The sequence below is a fragment of the Argiope bruennichi genome, chromosome 1 (assembly GCF_947563725.1).
Source record: "Argiope bruennichi chromosome 1, qqArgBrue1.1, whole genome shotgun sequence".
In the NCBI taxonomy this organism is placed as follows: domain Eukaryota; kingdom Metazoa; phylum Arthropoda; class Arachnida; order Araneae; family Araneidae; genus Argiope; species Argiope bruennichi.
The window spans coordinates 10,566,296-10,580,124 of record NC_079151.1 but is presented as its reverse complement, the minus strand read 5'-3'; the positions used below and the strand labels follow the sequence as shown (position 1 = coordinate 10,580,124).

The 13,829-nt window shown below is 30.4% G+C and overlaps 1 protein-coding gene across 1 annotated transcript in view; it reads right to left on the bottom strand.

Moving 5' to 3' along the window:
* LOC129962542 (uncharacterized) overlaps positions 1-13,829 on the bottom strand; it is a 129,081-nt gene that overhangs the window by 97,274 nt on the left and 17,978 nt on the right. The window contains exons 2-5 of the mRNA XM_056076337.1: positions 9,086-9,227; positions 5,422-5,556; positions 3,949-4,069; positions 2,312-2,466 (exon numbers count right to left, since the gene is read on the bottom strand). Coding sequence (XP_055932312.1) covers positions 2,312-2,466; positions 3,949-4,069; positions 5,422-5,556; positions 9,086-9,227 — 553 coding nt within the window. The remainder of the gene's footprint in view (positions 1-2,311; positions 2,467-3,948; positions 4,070-5,421; positions 5,557-9,085; positions 9,228-13,829) is intronic.

Sequence of the window (13,829 nt, the reverse complement as noted above, 5' to 3'; positions counted from 1 at the left end):
TGTTTAAATATAAAATTGCGAATTTTAGAAGAAAACTTTAAACTAAAAAATTATAGACATTAAAAAATACAATACAGTGACTCGTTTTACATTTAGATAGCTTTTCTTAGTTAGATTATAATTCTTATAAAAAGTAAATATTTTGAAAAATGTTCTTAATTTTGTTTATTAGAGCGAAATATTTCGAATTCTACTTAAATATGTGTTTCACAAAAAGAAAAAACCAGTTAAATTTCAAATAAGAATCTGCATTAATTTTCAAAAAATTCCATTTTATCGAAACAATAGGATCGTCGAAAAATGCTTCTAATTACTTGTTTGTCTGTTTGAATCGGCGAATTGAAAAAAACTCAAATTGTAAAAGAGCTGTACTCTGACTTCAAATGGTATTAAATTGGTAGATTTTTTAGGATTGGAAAATGGAAGCAATTAAGTTTGAATTTAACATTCTATTCCACCCCCACCCCCTCTTTCTCTCTCTCTCTCTCTCTTTCTGTGTGTGTGTGTGTGTGTAAACTTATTTTTTAGAAATTGAGTGGCCAAATAAAAAAAACTTTTGAAAAGTTTTTACTTCGTTTTTTTTCCCATTACTGGAGGGTGTATAAGAAGTGATGATGAAACTGACGTCCGTTCACATCGCGATACAAGAGCAAAGGAACCAAACATTTCCCCTCTGTGATTTTATAATGAAATTTTGATAGGGATTTTTTTTTTGACACGTGTTGATTTAGATTAGGGAAATATAGGTATCTTTAAAAGAATGTGGTAAACATTGAAGATTTTTATCCCTTCACTCGCAGCGTGAGAAACGCTGAGACAGAAGTTTTATAGAGCAGAATAAATTAAATAAAAAAGTGGGAATTGTATCTGGAAATAAGAGAACATTTTAGAAGGAAGTTAATCTGGGTTAAATGATGATAAAAATTTGGAAATTAATTAGGATTTAAATTAAATTTTTAAATATCATTACACACACACACACACACACACACACACACACACATATATATATATATGTAGCACAAGGGTAGCAAATAGCAAATGAAATCCCAACACCAAGAATAAACTAATTTAAAGGAAAGAAATTTAGGCAAAGCGTTTGTCTACTGAAATTACAAACATCTTTGTAGCACTTCTTTTGTTAAAATGTCAGCCTCACATGTAAAGTATACGCGAGAAAAGTCATTTTAAACTTAAAATGGTAGTATATTCTTAATAGTTTTGTCGTTTCGATGTTGAATTTACATTTATGCATTACGTTATGAAAACGTTTATGCATTGGCTTGCAGAGGTGGCATGAGCATTTCGTGGAATGGAGTTCCATGCCTGTTGCAGGCGTTCAGTCATATCATCATGGGTTCGTGATGGTTGTGTATAAAGTTGGATGCGTTATCCAATAATGTATCGTACATGCTTGATAGGAGAAAGAACAGCTGATGTTGTAAGTAAAGAGCAAATCTCGACACTCTATAAAACAAGATGTATAAAAGCAGTGGTATATTACATGGCGTATAGCTCAGAACTATCCCTCAAGTAAATCGATTCATCATTGTTTTCGGAGTATTACAAGTAGTATGAACTACTGAGTATGATGAACTTCAGCCATGCAACGAATATAATAGTCTTCGCTTCAATAATGACTTTGAGGGTCAAACCCTTCAGTGATAGTTTCTTCCCATTACTGTCGATAATCATGTACAGTAAATATATTCATATCAAGACTTACTGCAGTATTGCGGAAAGAAATCACTTAGCCTATTACAAATCCTCGTTCAATCACAGCAAGCTTCTGATACTGCCTTCTTCGTTTCTTTAAAGGCATTCTGGACTCGATTCGAACTCACAATACCTAACTCAAGAAGATAAGTAACGCTCACGAAATGAACACTGCATATTCAAACAAACGTCATTTATAGGCTCATAGTAGCTTTACTATTGTCGATTCTCGAATTGAAGATGGTAAACTCAGATTATTCGCGAAATTAGGAGGAGTAATAACGGCTTATCTTTCTCTTACTATCTCTTGGAGAAGTGCAAGCGTCGAAAAGGGGTAGTCTCGGGATTCAGAAACAAACAGCAAGTCCACTCTTATTCGTCAAGCACGAAATTTGAATAGCTGTCATTTGTAAGAGGTGTAAACATGCCTGCCAATTATTCATATAGCACAGCTCCTTTTTGGAACACGGATTTTATTTTCCGCCAATGCATCTGCCATACATGGGTTGCTTCAAAAATTTTACTATAGCAATGAAGGGTAAAAAGAATGCCTTACTTTCATAATTGTTGATTATTTATGATGGTTGAAACTTACCATGTGCGTCATTTCATGAGCAATGATATCTGCGATTCTTTGCTTATTTTGAGGACTGGACTTCTCGGCATCGTAAAGCAAATTTGTCTCCCGGTATGTGATGAGACCCCAGTGCTCCATGGCGCCGGACGAAAAATCGGGAATAGCAATCATGTCTTAAGAAAAGAGAATTTACATCCATTTCTTAATAGTTATCTTTTATGCAAAATAATTCATGTTTGTAAGCATGAATCAAGTTGTATCATTTTCAATAAACTATAAAATAAAATCCATGATAAATTTCATCCACAAAAAATGAATGTTCTGTTATATAAATAAGTTTGAATGCTGAAACATAGATTTGCGAGTATTGAGTACATCTGAGTATTTAATTGTGGTTATGATATTCATATTAACTTAAAAATAAAATCTCAAACTATGATTTCAAGACAAGAATTCCAAAATAGAAAGGGTCTATTCTTTCTATCAATATTCAAGTGACGGAGAAAAAAATCTTTCGTCTTTTTTCGCAAGTCCGCTAGTTTCATTGCTTTATTCTTCAGCAGTATCTCTAACCATGAAGCATGCATTGATATAAACCCGAGTATGAATTTTATGAAATTTCCTATAAGATGATTAAGAAAAAGATCAATTATTTAATAGAATAAAGTGAATTTTAATACTTTATTCCCCATTAATACAGAGGCAGTCCTGGGATGTTATGAAACAGCGTGAAGCTATCGAAATCACTTAACCTTTTGAAGAGTGAAAATGATATTGAAACAGTGACTTATGTTATGTTTCAAATGGAACAATGGCTGATTCCAATTAAGATGAACCGCATTCATTTCTCATTACTAGTTGATTATACACACGTGTCCACCATTTATGTATATTTGTTGTAATTTTTCAAAAAGTAAATCAATAAAAACATTGCAACGATACATTATTTGTTACGTCTATAAAAAAAATGTTACATTTTATTAGGGAGTTACAAAGTGAAGTGACAAAAAACAACGGGGAGTTGTTTTCAATATTATTTGATGTGTAAATCACTATAAGCAATGTTAACATTAAACATTAAATGACGATTAGACAAAATTTTAAATATATCTATATATATATAGATGTTTTTACTCCATATAATCTTTTCTTTATTCTGTGCGTTAGCACAATGCTTGAATTATGAATTTATTTATCCTCCTCATTGGATTATGTATCTTATTTGGGGAGTTTAAGGTTATTTCAATCGATATAAAATATTAATTCTTGTCCAATTCATTTTGTGATTTATATTCATTGATATTATAATTTAATGAAAGATTTCAAAATCGGAAAATCTGCAATTTCACCCATGAGTAAAGACACGTCTTTGTACACGAAGTGGTTAATATAGCCAAGCATAACACTTTTTAGTCTTTCAATATCGCTCAAGTGTCAATGAATGTTAAATGGGTGCATTTCCAGCCTCAACTTTCTATCACAGTTTCTTTTGTCACAGCCTGTTTAACCAATTCAGAATGTTTATACAGAAATTCTTGATGCATGTTTAAAACCTTCCCCTTCTTATTCCAAAAATATTAGTGAGATTATCAGAAAAGGAAAATAATCCATGTCTGTCTTCGCCAACCTTTTTTTTTAAGATTATCAAAACTTACCCATTTTTGGTAAAGGATAAGCTATTTTGAAATACTCTTCAAAGTAATCCAGCACTCGGGAACCCACTTCCAAGGCATAATCAGTTGTGTTCACTAGATCAGGGGCAGAATAAACACGAAACTGCAAAACAAAATAGATATCCAGTATTAATACTCATGTTTAAATTGAAAACTTTTGCAGTAGTACAGTAATAAAATAATTATCGTGACTTAAGATACTTTATAATAACTTAAAATACTTTATACTACGATTTAAAATCTTATTAAATTATACCATGACTTAAAATATTTTATAAATTAATTTTCATAAAATACTTCATAAATAATGGAAATCAATTTAAACTGGATTCCATTTTAATTATCACTGATTATCGCATTTATTTCTTAACTTTCCCCCAATTTTTTAAATCGCAGGAAATTTTCTTGCAGAAAATAGGACGCAGGAAAATTTATTTTACCTTTTTTGCATTTTGAAAATAAAAATGTCAAGAGGATATAGTTTAGTTAGAATAGAATCTGTCAACAATTGCTAAATCTACGATACGAAATGCGATGTCAGTATTTTAACAGTAAAGCAAAGTGGTCATAAACGTATGAATGGTTTTACATGTGAAATTATTACATGTGTTATTTTATTGAAATTATGACTGTTGCCGGTTATTAAGCTTCTAAATTTCATTCCGATAACTATAAGAATCGTATAAATATAATTACATAAGTTACACTGCTTAGTACTTGAATCGTATAAAATTTCACTATACCTACGAATTACGTTTTAACTAGCAATGAACAAAGAATTTCCACACAAAAATCAATCTGAAAGGGAGTTTGTTTATTTTAACATAAATCGATAGAAACAGCATTCGTCGTAGAAATATTGAATCTTTTCTTAATGCCTTAACTTATCATCATGAGCAAGTTAATGTAAAATAAGGCTTCTAAAATTTTTCGTGCACTCAAAATCCTTTTTTGATTGCAAAAAGGTTTCTCGTTTATTTTTTATGCCATTTGTCTAGAAAGAAAAAGAATAAATAGATATATTCCAAGGAAAACAAAAGATATAGAATAAAAACTGTATTTACTATGATGTTGACTCTACTTTTCTACATAATCATCATTACTATTGAGACTTTTATCATAAACCACATTAAGTTTTTCATAATAAATTAGAATCCATCAATGGAAAGTCTAAAAAATTAGTATACATATGAGCATTATAATTCAAAAATAATAATTTAAATCAATGAAATTTGTTGTATGACTTTATGAACCGAATTATATTTATGTATCAAATTTTGGATCACATTTTCCAATCATTAACTGCCTATCGATATAAAAAAGATAATTCAAAAAATTTAAAGGAGACTCAAACTTATAATTCATTTTGACCACAGAATAATAAAGTTTTAAATTTGATTCGTCTTCTTTTTTCTATTTATTTGAAATTGAAGAGAAAATTTTTGTTTTACTCACCGGTTTTCCTGAAGAGGTAGTAGTTTCTTTGTACTTAAAATCACAGATGATGAAGCATGACAGGTATGTCACCATGGGAACTGATTTTTGAAAATGAGTCACGTATAATTCTGTATTCGGAATAGCTTCTGTGACCTGCAGTAAAAATGGATATAGTTTTAAAAGTATACCATTTGAGAATTTTGTAAGATTTACACACTAATGAAATATATGTGTCATTATCTATCAGGATATACTGATCCTATAAAAATATTACGTGTACAAGTTTTTGCCTATTACCTGCTAAGCCTATTTTCCTCAGGGTAATGAATGCGAAGTAATGACTACAATGGCTGAAATGAGTCGAATAGCAAATCAATATAAAATGTAATACACGAATTTTTATCGAAGAAAATGTGGTTCAAGATCGAAGTCAAAAAAATTACAGGGAGTTTCATGAAGGACACTTAATTTTGAAATTAAATAACCCAGGAATGGTGATAATAGAAGCATGAAACAAGTTATAAAATGTGGTTGTCACTCGTGAGTGAAAATGCAAAGGCAATTGCTGCAGTTATTGAGATCATAAAAGTGTCCACAGACATTTAGTTAAATACAGAATAATGTTATTCCAACAAGTGCAGTAGATTGTAGAAAATATTACACATGTTTCCGTTTAAGATTCAATGCCGGCAGGTCACCAATTCAAGATTAACGACATGAGAGGATTTTGCTAACGAAATGATTGGCATGATTGATGGTCCTGATTCCAATGTTTGCCGAATACAGAAGAGGCGTATTTTCTTCTGGATGGTGCTGTCAACATACACAATAGGCAATTTTGGGATATCGAAATCCCACATTTGTCTCAGACTCGACCATTCCATCCGTTTAAGCTGCACTCTCCTGTAAAGGCATCATTGGGCCTTTTTTTCTGGTTTTTGAAAAAAAATGCTGCCTGATGCGAAATAATAAAAATGTCAATGGTTTCATTGCATGGAGATGACACTTAAATATAGCCTTTTTGCGAGTCTTTAGAATTTGTTTACAAATTTTATTCAGCATTTTTGTTTTCAAATTGTTGAACAAGTGGTTTTTGCATTCAAGTGATTCGAGTGGCCCGTTTATTCAAATGGAGAAAGAAACTACTTGGTTTCCTTAAATAAGCATATAAATACATTTTAGAATATTATATTTTGGTTTAATAATATAATTGAGCAAAAATGGGCCAGAAATTTGGGTAAAATGTGATTGTCAATCTAGAGTTTTTGCCTTTTTCTCAAACTCTTGAATATTTTTTTGTCTGTGTTTTCCATCTATACTGATTAATTATTTCAGATGCCAAGGCATATTAGGACCCAGTTGGGAAGCTGCAAGTATCAAAATTGTGATGATATTATCTTGCAATTTGTTCCCTTTATTGCGTTAATAAGGAAATAACCAAGAGAGGAGCATTTTAAAATTGTAATATCTCTTGGAGAATCTTTGAAAAATGTTTGTATTCAAAGAAGTCGAGATACAAGATATTATTGAGCAACGATGAGGATTGCTTGTGAAAACTGGGAAATGGCTCTTAATACTCTTTGTCATAAAGCAAAGTTTCGCTTTTCCCATAGTAACTTTGCAAATGCAGATATTTATTTATTTTTCTAACTTATAAATATTTACTTAAATTATCATGGCTTTATAGAATGTAAAACTTGTAATCGAGATTGAGGATTATAGAGGTTTTATAAATAATTTTATGCATTTCCTAATTTACAAAGTAGTTGAAAGGAAATATCAAGGATGTCCTAGTTCACAGTACTAATAAGGGAAAGTTGACGAAAATTTTGTTAACAGCACAAGTGTACGATGAAACAACAAATGGCGTTTTTTTATGGTTTTTCTTTAATGTTGATTTCAAAACAAAATTATTTTAAAAATTCCATCACATACAGTTTTATCACAAATCGTAATCTATTTTTTCATGAATTTAAAATATTGTGGTCCAAGAACACATTATTTATATGAGTTCAATAAATGTATTTATGAATTTAAAATAGTAAATTGGTAGATTAAACGGCTATACAAGGGAGAAGAAACTATTTCAATCCAGAGTATTCTTTTGAATCGGTAAATTATCCATTCCAGCCTGTGAGTTATAGATCATTACACTTTTACTATTATGTATTAATGGTGTAACTCATGTATTAATTGGTGTATTAAGATCAATGGTTTTCAGATGATATATTAATTCACCAAATTGTTTCTGCTATATTTGCGATAATTATACAGTAAAAAAAACAGCAAAGAAGCATTTCGAATTTCGTAAAGAAAACTATTATGTTTATTTTGTTATGAAATCAAAGGATCAAGATAAGCCTTGGCTTCATGCAAAATGTGGATAAAGGCAATGGGTTCAAAGTAAAAAACAATTTTTGCGGTTTGGTATATCACTGGTTTGGAGAGAATCAAAAAATCATACCGATGGTTGTTATGTTTATACTTGTAATGGGAAAGGTTTCAATTTAAAGATCTAAAAGCAGATATCTTATCATAAAGTTCTCTATGCAAATATCTGACCATAATATTATCATAACATTTGTTGTATCCTTGTAATATTGTTACCAATTATTCTTTATGTTATTTTTTTTTTAATTGTTCCTTCTGTAGTATTCTGTACACCTTTCAGGAGTATTTTCTCTTCTTCAGAACAATTAGGGAAATTGGAAACATCTGTACCTTCAAAAAATTGATTTTTTAATTTTAGTATAATAAAATAGGGAACATTTCACTGATTACCGAAATTTATAATTTATATAGAAAAATTTGAAAAATTGAAGTTTATAATGAATTTTTTAACAATGAATTTAACAGGAGCTCTTATGATAGAAAAAGTTTTTCTGCCTTTTTCTGAAAACATGGTTTTTTTCCAGTGTCGGTAAGCGTAGAACGCATTTTATTAATTACAGTCGTATGAAATATTAAATAATGATATTTACAAAAATTAGGCAACTTAAACATTTATCATACAAAATATCATATATTTTTTTAGATTTTGCAAGTTAAATAACATTTATTATTTCTTTGAAATTTTTATTTTTACTATATTTAAATGAAAATAATTTTCCTTAAATATTATTTTTATTATTACTTATTAAACACTTGTTCATGTGTGACGCTAATTTTTGAGAGACTTTTACTCAGAAATATTTTTTCTGAGCGTGCCTATTTGTAGTCATGAACTTGAAAACTATCGTGTCAAAACACATTCGATTCGCCCTTTAAAACACTAAGATGGAAATATCTTTAACTGTTTTATAATATAAATAAATCATTATGTCTACATGTTTTAAATTTTCTGTCAGACATTAAATTTTTCTTGCGGAAAATCCCCTTTATTTAAGACTGAAATTTCGGAATTTTTCACTGTCAAGAATGTCCTGGTTCTTTTAACTCTCTGTACGACTGTAATTAATAAAACCAAAAGGCAGATCTGGGTGGCTTTCTTGGATGTTGAAGGAATGAAGGCATTGCGCAAAAAGAATTTTCATAAACGACCTTGCAAGACAATAGATTTATGGAGACACAGACACAACGTGCACAATTCCTTTACGAAAAGTTCTTGAGCAACCTACACTAAATCTCAAAGTTTATGTCATGATTTTAGAACCATTCCATATTGTCTTTAGACATCTCTTACCTCAGCAGGCATATTTGAGAGAGCCAGGTATTTCTTCTGATGCACCAAAGAGACAGAAAACGTGGATTTGAAGCTCGGCTCGTCGAAGCATGGAAAAGCTTGCCTGGCGTAGGTGGGCTGGAATTTCGAAGTGGCCAGATACCTGAAATATAAAGCAACAGTTGCTTACAAATAGCAAATACAAATAAGAGTAAATAAAACTGTTGAGGATAGGATTATCCACATGGTAGACTCAACATCTCCATTTGATTGTCTTGTATACTATTACGAAATTTCAAGGGAGTGACTAAGATAAAAAGTTGATTTTTTGCAAAAATGTAAAATAATTTTTTTATTCAATGTTCCTGATTTTGGAATACTTCCCTAAAAAAATCACTTGAATTTTGCTTTTAAGTTGATTCTTTGTGAAGTTGCATTGATTTTTATAATTGCATAATATATGTTTTAATGTTAGTTTACATCTTCAAGTGCTGTTTTCTCAGATTCAAATTTTGACAGAATTTTCTCATGGTAAACATTGAAAATAAAATCGGTTCACATTTAATATACCCATTTCTCAATGTGTTCTGCAGTTCTTTAACTGAAGAATTATTAATCAGTTCATTTAAATGTATTCTAAAGTTGTTTTAATTCTTTACAATGCGAAAAAATTGAAAATTTCATGTCATTTATCAGTCAAACGTCAATTTTTAAAGATTGAAGAAAAAATCGTTTTTCTTTTAATTCAAGAATTAGAAAATGTATTTATTAAGCTATTTGCAAAATTTTGTACAAATCATTTAATTAAACTTTTAAACTAGAATGTTTTTGGTTTGTACCTGAATTTTGGCGAAATATCCATATTTTTTTCCAGTTTCTTTTTTTTTTTAACTTTTGTTGTTCATGTAGTATATTTCCCTTTCAAGGTGGTTTTTCAATCTATTTTATGTAAAATTTCAAAAAACATAACTCTTTTAGAGGGTTTTTTTTTCCGAAAAATTCATCCCGAAGTTAGTACTATACCTCAATCTTGCTTCCCAGCTCAATTAGTTTCATGCTTAAAAAGAGAATTTTACAATTACTTCAATGATGAAATGAAAGTCAAATCAACGATTCTTCAACCTCGGCGACAAAAAAAATGAATCTAGGTGGTATGGCCAATAAGACTCGAGTTCCAAGTTTTCTAACACAATCAATGCTCTATCACAAAAGCTATAAAAGCTATGGCTCTCAGACGAGAGTGGTTAGTCGGGCGAATTTTCTCTCTAGTCTGTTGATTTCCAGTGAGTTCTTTCTGCACGCTTCGTGTCATTGCAATTATTTAATAGTGATTTATTGCTTGTGTGTTACTGTTTTCTGAAAAGATTATTTTGTGCACATTTGGTGTGTTTTCTTACTAACGTTTTGTGTGGAATAAAGATTTGTTGTCTTCTATTGAGCCAATTGCACTTTTCATTGTAACCCACCAAAAGGATTTTCTCAAAACAATACTTAAACAGTAGAACATGTTTTCTGTAGCAAACCGAAGATTACTTTATGAATTTGCTCATTTTCCTTTTGATTGTTTTTTCCCAAGTCTAAAACATATTTACAATTCTGATGCCAACGCCATATACCAAATTCTGTTTATTTAATTTGTTTCTGAGTTATCACTTTCATTTACACACGACTAAGCAGACCGACAGACAGTAAATTCTTTGATGGATTTATAGACATATGAATTCGATGGATTATTTACGATTCTGGAGAGTGAACTATACTCAAATTTCATTCATGTACTTGATGAGTTCTTGATTTCTCACATTCACATACACGCCGACTGACGGACAGACTCCCTTTCGACCCATTTCATCCAAAACTGAGCAGCGATGTATAATTTTGGAGTAAAAACCATGTATAAAATGTCTTCTTTTTAATGAGTTTCGTTTTCTAATTTCCTTATTCATAGACAGATAATCCAATGTAATCCCAAAGTCTATCCTCCCCCGGAGAAGTTTAAATGATATAACTCATCAAAATCTGAAAATGGATTTTTTTTTACTATTTGACTACTTTATTTTTCTAACCATCAGACATGAGATTTTAAACTAGCAAGATTTGTCTTCCCTTGACATTCTCTTATAGAGCAGAAAACAGCATATAAAATTTCGTAAAATTTTATATAAAGTTGCAGTGTTACTGACTCGACCCTATGCCGAATTGTTACTTGTCTAAATCCTCATGTTTTCGAATAATGGCGTTCACATACTCGCAAACTGATAGGCCGGCGTACACTAGCCCTTTAAAGTATTTGATCCAACATTTGATAAACATCTCCAATATTAATGATAAATGAATATACTCGAATTCAGCCTTCTAACTATTTCCATTTACGAATTATTGTACTGCAAACAGAGAGACATAATTCAATAACAATAACAATGAGATCTGAAACTTGAAATATTGAAGTTATTTGACTAGTTCATTATACACATTTCCAAAAGGTAGTAGAAAAAATAAATCCCAAAAACACTTTGATATCTGAAGTGGATATTAGGTAATATTTTTTTAAAGTTATTAATAAGCAGAGGGATTTATTGCAAAAAATAATTCTATTTTATTTTTTGTTTTAATTTTAGTACTCTCTCATTAATTTCTTTCAATTAATTTCAACTTTTAAGATTTGAATAAAAAGTCCCGGACTGCCGCTCTTTTTTTTTACTTACAAGTAAAATATTAATATTGAAATAATAAAAAAATAATAATAAACTGAATGGAAAGATTAGTTTATGATCATTTTTCTTCTCATCGTTTACAATACAAAAAGTATGATAACCGTATTTCAGTAGTCTTTCAATTGTAATAAATCGACGGAATATTCCAAAATACGTTGTCAGTTCATTCATACCAATGTAAATAATCTGAGCGATTCTAGCTTTTGGATTTTTGTGCGGGATTTATTCGTTCTTTTCAATAACTAGAACAATACAGACCGAAGTGAAACAAATCTGAACGCCTCAGTTACAAAACACAGCTAAAATCCATCCCTTATGTATGAGATATCAGTAAGTTAAGTACCTGATTGACTGAATTCGTACTGAGTTTTCATCACGGTACAACCGTGGAAGTACTGCTCATAGAAGCGGCAATTTTTATCTTCTATGAGCCACCTTTTGTCACATTAGAAACAAAAATCAATCACCGCGCGAAAGTTTTCCATTCCTATATTCGAGGTGACTTCTGGTAGAAACAATTTAGAGTGTAAGGAAGAATACTGCATAATGCTGATATAAATATTCTAATTTGGAAATTTAATCACATTCATAACATATTTTGATTTGCAATGAAAGCTTCAGACTTTTCTTTCCTGATATTCATTGAAATTTAATTTCCTTATCGTGCTCTTTTCAATAACAGATCATTAATGGCGTGGTACAATTTTTGCTTTGTTCTTTATCTCAATACCGTTACAACATCCAGCATCTAAAATGTTCCATACAAATTTTTTTTTTTATGCTTTGGTTTTTTTTATATATTTAGAATTTATTAATATAGTACTTATTCAGGGCGACTCCGAAGTGCTGTAACAAAAATCGAATGGTTTTATTTTAGTTATAAAATAGGAAATAATAAGTGTACTAATATGATGAACCTCATGAATCAAAGTTTACCTTGAAATAAATTTATTCGAATCGATGACTAAAGATCATCTTTCATGCCACAGTCCATTGCGATAAGAATATTTTTTATAGATTCCTATTCGAATAATTTAGAACTTTTAAGGAAGTCTAAACATCTGTGCTGTTTAGCATTTACTTTAGCCTTTATAATCTCCGAAATTCAATAGTTTAAAGGATTTCTATTGATTGAAAATGACGGCCGAATTTCTTGTTAGGAAAACTTGGAAGATTGTCATAGAACCAATATTGTGTTTATTTGGTCCGGTGCGTAAGTGTAGAATCGTGCTGAAATATTCATTTTCTTTTGGGATAAAATATATTAATACGTGGTAATAAATGTATAACCATTGTCCAATTTGAAATATTCCACATTGATTTTGACTCCTTTATCAAGAGCAACTTTCCATCGTTTGACCGTATAGTCCAAACTATAACAGAATTCGTGTTCTGAGAGCGTTTAATGATTCACAAGTACATCCACGACGGTCACTCATCATTTTTATAGAATATGCACATCATATAAGTCACATCGTGAATTAATCTTTAGCGATAAAGCCAAGAATCTAAGTCTTCATTGATGATTGCTTACATAATTGTACAGTTCACGCTGACTCATTATTTTAATAGAATACGCCATTCAATGTAAAATAGTTCAGCATCGGAAAATCATTACATACATTTCTACTATCATACATAGCATTTCTACTATCATGTCTGCTTAGGAATTTTCCACACTTTTGTAAATGTCCAATATTTTCGGGGCAGTCACATCTTGAACTCATCTTTAGCGATAAAATCAAAAATCCAAGTCTTCATTGATGGTTTCTTGCATAACTGTACAGTTCACACTAACTTCTATAATCATTTTATTAGCAGAATAGTGAAAACGTCTTCGTATATTTTCGTGAATTCTTTTGTAAGATTTGGGTGCTGGTGTAAGATGGAACGAGATAAAAGCATTTAATAATCGATTTATAATTCATAAATAAATATCCAATTCAAATGGAGGCATTTTAATGACTGAAAGATTTTACCTTTATAAAATACACAATTAAAGAGCTTTACGTACAATCTCTCACACTTTATACATTATTCGTTTGGTTCCC